Source organism: Symphodus melops (genome assembly GCF_947650265.1).
Source record: "Symphodus melops genome assembly, chromosome: 15".
NCBI classification, from domain to species: Eukaryota; Metazoa; Chordata; class Actinopteri; order Labriformes; family Labridae; genus Symphodus; species Symphodus melops.
The window spans coordinates 8,452,060-8,458,059 of NC_136705.1; the positions used below are offsets into that span (position 1 = coordinate 8,452,060).

The 6,000-nt window shown below is 43.5% G+C and overlaps 1 protein-coding gene across 3 annotated transcripts in view; it reads right to left on the bottom strand.

Annotated features, from left to right (window-relative positions):
* The window catches only part of itsn1 (intersectin 1 (SH3 domain protein)), a 48,419-nt gene that overhangs the window by 29,974 nt on the left and 12,445 nt on the right, over positions 1-6,000 (bottom strand). For all 3 annotated transcript variants that reach the window (XM_079362621.1, XM_079362620.1, XM_079362619.1), the window contains exons 8-17: positions 5,454-5,554; positions 5,294-5,357; positions 5,057-5,194; positions 3,345-3,439; positions 3,017-3,156; positions 2,714-2,836; positions 2,327-2,476; positions 1,959-2,099; positions 1,719-1,806; positions 973-1,112 (exon numbers count right to left, since the gene is read on the bottom strand). In XM_079362621.1, the coding sequence (XP_079218747.1) occupies positions 973-1,112; positions 1,719-1,806; positions 1,959-2,099; positions 2,327-2,476; positions 2,714-2,836; positions 3,017-3,156; positions 3,345-3,439; positions 5,057-5,194; positions 5,294-5,357; positions 5,454-5,554 (1,180 nt within the window). The remainder of the gene's footprint in view (positions 1-972; positions 1,113-1,718; positions 1,807-1,958; positions 2,100-2,326; positions 2,477-2,713; positions 2,837-3,016; positions 3,157-3,344; positions 3,440-5,056; positions 5,195-5,293; positions 5,358-5,453; positions 5,555-6,000) is intronic.

The window sequence follows — 6,000 nt, forward strand, 5'->3', positions numbered from 1 at the left end:
CAGGACAGAACAGAACTTCAAGCTTCAGTCATTTCAACAACTCAATGATTAGACAATGGACAAATGTTACGTTGTGTGTTAGCCAGCAGGTTAATGAGTTAATTGGATTTTCAATATTATTGGAGACACTGAAGCACTACAGCAACATATCAAGCGCAAGAGCAAATAAGTATCGTCAGACCGGTTAAAACGTGCCATTACTATTTATTTTTTTTTGGCCACAAAACCCATGCAGTGTTCTAATGGAGTTTTTGTTCCCCCTTTCTAAGTCGAGGTTCAGTAGATGTAAGATGTCAACAGTGGGAACATCTTGGCTCGTTCATTTAGCGAGGCCGAGATGAAACTATTTACCACACTTTTTTTTTTAATATGAAAACAATAAGGGCACCTGCAGCTGTGCTTCCTGATTTCTCTCTGCTTATTCTCATCCAAACACTTCAGGCCCTCTGTTTGTATAAGTTGCTAGTATCTAAAAAAAAGACAACAGTCCACGGCAGACTAGCTGTGCTATGTAAGGCCCCAGTGCCCACCTAGCCGCTCAAGTTTTAAAATCTTTGAACTTTGCAGAAAGGCGCAGTTGAGGTCATCTGTGCTCTTTTCCAAATGTATAATATTCCCTCGTAGTTTTGCCGCCTACAGATCGTGTCTTGTAGTCACATTCTCTTTGCTCCTTGCTGATCGGGGAATAAACGATCCAAAATCAAAAACTCACAGACAAAAGTAACGTCATACAGCGGCCGTTGTCAACAGATGGTTGTCATGGAGACAAGGCGGACATGCAGCTTTGGATGCGTCATGCAAACACTCGCTTTTATGTGCGGACGAAAAAACGCAAGTTGGACACGGGGCCTGAGTCGGTGAACGATTTAGTTCTTCAGGTCACGTTGTTAGAATTTTATTCTTTAAAAAGTTGGGAGCAGACTTTTTGCTCGTGACCTGTGAAGGTAACATGTTGGGGAACAGTCGGTTTACCTTCAGCTGGGTGTTGAAAGCGTCTATCTCCAGCAGTTTGGCCCTCGTTTCTCTCTCCACAGCGTCTAACTGTTCTCTGAGCTGCTGCCTGCTGGTCTCCTTCTGCTCCACGGCCTTCTGCAGGGACGACAGACTATCACCTGAACACGCACACACAAGAAATAAGAGAGCGGAGAGAGTGAGATTCCCAACGTCACACTGATGCAGCCTCCACTTGCAAACAGATTTGGGAATTGGTGAAAGGTGGATCTGAGAAGGAAGATCTCGGCATGTATCCTGATCAATTCATTTAAATAATCAATCAAAACAAGCTGATAAGAAAGCCTCTTCCTGCGTGACATTCATTAGCTGTGGGATCAAGAGTGAGGGATTATTACTGGTGAGACGAGACCTCAACACCACACCCTACTTGTCAAGGTTTTTTCCACTAATAATGACCTGCTTACTGTTCATTATCCTGCTTAGCACAAGGCTACTGATTAGGCTAATCCATAAGTTCACCTAATGCTAATTAAACATGTCTGTTAAATGTGGATAAATGTACAGGATCTGTTTCTTGGGGTTGATCACAGGAAGTCCTGGTTGTCTGATTAGCGCTGACTTGTTGTGATTGTACAGCAGATTTCTCGAGCAACCCGAAAGCATTAAACTAGGCGACTGACTCTGTGCATATGATGGAAACGTGCGTGTAACATTATGGTGGAAATACGCATATGGTGATGAAGTGAAGTTTATGTCGAACTCACGTTGTAGGCTGTTTTGTTGAACCTGTTTGAGCTGTTCGTTCAGACTCTGTTTATCAGGGATCAACCTCCCCAACCACTGCTGGGAGTCCTGCAGACGGACATGAAGTCACACTCAGAGAAACACACGAGAAAAGGCTGTTTTCACGCAATGAAAGTGAAACAAAATCCCCCCCCAAAACCCCCCAAAAAAAGATCACACTACAGGGGCAGAAAGTTCTGGTAGATGTGCGATTTGTGTACCTGTAACTGCTGTTGCAGGAGAGTGATTTCAGCGATTCGCGTTTCTCTGCTCTGATTGGTCTGCTCCACCTCCCTCCGCTGGGCTGACAGACGAAACCGGACGTCCTTCAGTTTGCCCTCCAACTGGCTCTTCTTATCGTTCTAGGAAAAGGGAGAGAAATCGTGGAGAGGAATAAGCTGGAAGTGATCTGTTCTAAGTGTGGACGCAAATCAGGCGTTTTTTCATTGCAGTGGCGTGGTGGAACGTCGTGACCTTGTGTCTCTATTTCATCTGCTATAACTCTTAGTTACCTCGACGTCAGTTTCCCTAAATGTCAGCCCTTTCAATGATTAACACTAAATTCTCTTTTGTCCGTATGTTTGATTACCAGAGCCTCCAGTTCAAACTCCAGGGTCTTCTTTCTGGCCTTGAGCAGCACTATGCTCTCCTGCTCTCGGTTTCTTTGAGTCAGCAGCTCCTGGCGACGCTGACGCTCCCACTCCAGCTGACGCTGGCGCTCTAATTCACGCTTAGCAGCCTGGATGAAAAAAACAAAAACAAACAAACAAACATTAAAGCTACTTGAATGTTCACAGTGGATATAACACCAGAAATATGCTGTTCATACATAAAACACTTCATCAAAGATGTTCAGAGATAAGTAGATGCTGATGAGCAGTGAAAGGCCTCTTTGTGTGTGCAGAGATCATCAGTCCGCAGGAGGAACTCGTTGGTTTAAAAACGATACCTGCCACTCATATTTCCTCCTCCCTACCTCTCGCCTCTCGATCTCTTTACGCCTCTCCTCTTCTCGCTGCCTCTCCAGCTCCCTCTGCTTCTCCAGCTGTTTTTCCAGCTCATGTTGTCGTCTCCTCTCCTGCTCCAGACGCTCGCGCTCCTGAAACACAAGCACGGCAACATGACGAGGCATCTTTTTGATTCTCTCCCCCCTTTTAAAAACAATGTGAAATGGGCACCTTGTCATAAAGCACTTCTGGCTATAAAGAATGCAAATATGACCACGGCAATAATCCAGGAGCGCACGCTGTAGCATATACTGTATATATCAGAGGTCTACCTTTCTCTCCTGCTCCTCTCTCTCCAGTGTAGCCAGCCTCTCCTGCTCTTTTCTCTGTTGCTCCTGAAGAGCCTGCCGTCTCTTCTCCAACTCCAGGTTCCCCCGCTCAAAGTTCTCCCTCTTCTTATCCTCAAATGTAACTGTGGTGATACAGAGAGACCTAATGTGAGCAAAGTCTCATGGCCCACGATTGAACAATCCTAAAGATTTAGGATGGGATTCCAATAAGTGTAACCATGTTTCTGGTTGAGTTTAAGCACTCGAACAAAATAAATATTCCAAAAACATGAACATTTCTTTGTTTTTGTTTTTGTTTTTTTGGAATCACCTGGTAGCTTCTTATCCTGGCTGCTCTCAGGCTCCTCCTCTACCTCCTCCTGCATGCTCTTCTGGTCCGACTGCACACTGTCACTCCGCACCCGCCTCCAAGACAGAAACACATCACAACACCTTTAAAAGCAAACACTCAACACACACACCAATCAGAATCGTCACATGACGCCACATGGATTTATGTTCACAGCTTAGTGTTGTGCCATTCAAAATTAATTCTGTTTACATATTTAAATGAATATTGGAGTTCCTAATTGGACTTTTCCAACGGCTCACGTTTATTTACTCGTTTTGAGCTGCACCAGGCGTCTCTCTCTTTCAGGACAGCGTCCATACTTCTGTCCTTATTGTAGACGTCTTTCACTCGCATAGGAAACCCAAGTTGAGGTCAAACTATTACAAACTATGTACTATAAAAATTGCTTCGTTAAAACATATCTTGATACAGGATCGGGTGAAAGGGTGTGGGCTCATCAAATCGATAAGATATGCATAGAAGTAACAGGCTGTTTGCCATACCTCTACAAAGGCGCTGTCAGTAAACAGAAAGGGTGTGAAGTTAAGGACTTTATTGATCCTCCAATGAGGGAAATTTAACTAAATGTCCCTCATTGGAGGATCAATAAAGTCTATCCTTAGATTAGGCTTAGACAATCTTATTTACATTTGAATTGAAGATAAACATGAAGATGCAAAAACACCCTATGTGAGGGAGGAAGAGTCAAAAGGATACAAAACATTTCACGTGACCTGAAGTTTTTTTTTAATTACTAACAAAGCCATCCTACAGCCTACATGAGTTCAAAATACTGTTTTACTTTGTAAAGCATAGTACCTCAAGAAAGAGCTAAACAGCTCTGCAAGTTACTTCCTTTACTATGTAGCTGTTTTCAATTTCAGAATAAAAGCATTTAGTGAAAACGTGAGTGATCTAATCACAGATTTTATTTTGAAATACTGAAAGTGTGTACAAGTATTGAAAATACTGAAGCCCTGTTCGACGCATTGACAGATGCTAAAATCCGACTCCGGCTCACAGCGGTCGTTCCCTCTTGGATCCAAGCGGCTCACTAACTCCACAGTGAATAAAGCTCAGCTTCTTTTTTCATGGCTTTTAAAATGACTCGTTAAAGCCGCCATTTATTAAAAAGAAGAGCATGTTCAATGAACCAGTGCCACTTCTCCAGCACTGCTGAGGTGCCCTTGAGGTGTTGTATGTAGCAGCCCCACTCTGACATCTCTCTGCCAATGCATGTCCACAGTCCTGTGTGTGCGCGTGTGTGAGAAGCATGTCCCAAACAAAAACAGACTGTAAACCTGACTTTCCATCAGGGATTACTAAAGTCAAACTCATTAATTAAAAAAATTAAAACATTCTAAAAAACTAGCATGTTCAGACACAGCACTGAAAGCTTTGAATAAAAAGTGCATTTGGAACGGTAAAGGACAAAGAAATACTTTTTTTTAACGTGTTAGTAAAGTCTTTTTTTAAAACATGACCTGTTGCTGTTCATTCACTTCACCTGAAATACACACATGTAACAAACATCAACTGCTGTTATAAGAAACACAAAAGAATGTATACGACTAATGCTGAAGTGTGCACATGATAATCACATCGCTTTGACTTGTCATTTAAAAAGGGTCTTAAGCCCCTTTTTGATTAAATATATGAAATAAAAACAGGTGTTAAGCCCCATTATGTACCTGAAAGTAGGCGGGAGGTAATCTGGAGGTAACACAGGGGGAAGCGGTAACCCTGACATCGCCATATCTATGAGGTGCATCGCTAAGATGAACTCCTCGGCTGTTAGCTTTCCATCCTGGTCGATATCGGAGAGACTCCTGAAGAGGACACGCACATGGAAACGATTCCAATGTTAGGTAGGTAACTCTACTTGATTTTGAGACAATACTCCATGCGTTACATTTCTGAACACTGACCATATCGTGGCCAGTTGGCCCTGCGGAAGACTGGACTGCATCAGGATAGTGCGAGCCTGCGGACCTGTGGCACAGACACGCAGCAAATTTGATCAACACCTGTTCATGCTGTAGAACATGCTACACAAATGTGCGTGTGTGTGTGTGTGTGTGTGTGTACCTGTGAGATGGCCGCTCATCATTTTGTCATGGGAGTTAAAAAGCTGTCTGTACTTCAGCCTGGAGGATTGAGGAACGGCCCAATCACAGGGCGGCTGAACACTGTAAGACAAATAAAAGGCCGATTAAAACGAGAAGATGTAACAAGGACATAAAAGCACATTTAATGGAAGAGTCGCATTCACAATTCTCACAAGCTTCTTTATAAGCGTACAGAAGCTCTGTGATAACGAGAGAACAAAGGTTATGTTCTCGAGAGCTGGTTTTCCTATCACAGCACTAACGTTTGTTCCTCCTGATAACAGGATCATTCCCTCGAACACAAACACAACAGGCTGGTTGCGGTTCAAGTCCGGACCCCTGCACGCCGTGCTGTCTTTGCTCACACTTCAGACAGCAGAGGTTAAGCCTAGTCTGTGCTTCTTTCGTCACTCTGGGGATACGAGTTTGATAAACTGAGATCCCAGGAAAACAACGGAAAGTACTTGACTGAACTGGGGAAAAGAAACCTCCGTAACGTCAAGAGCATCCACGAATAGGAGAGCAAA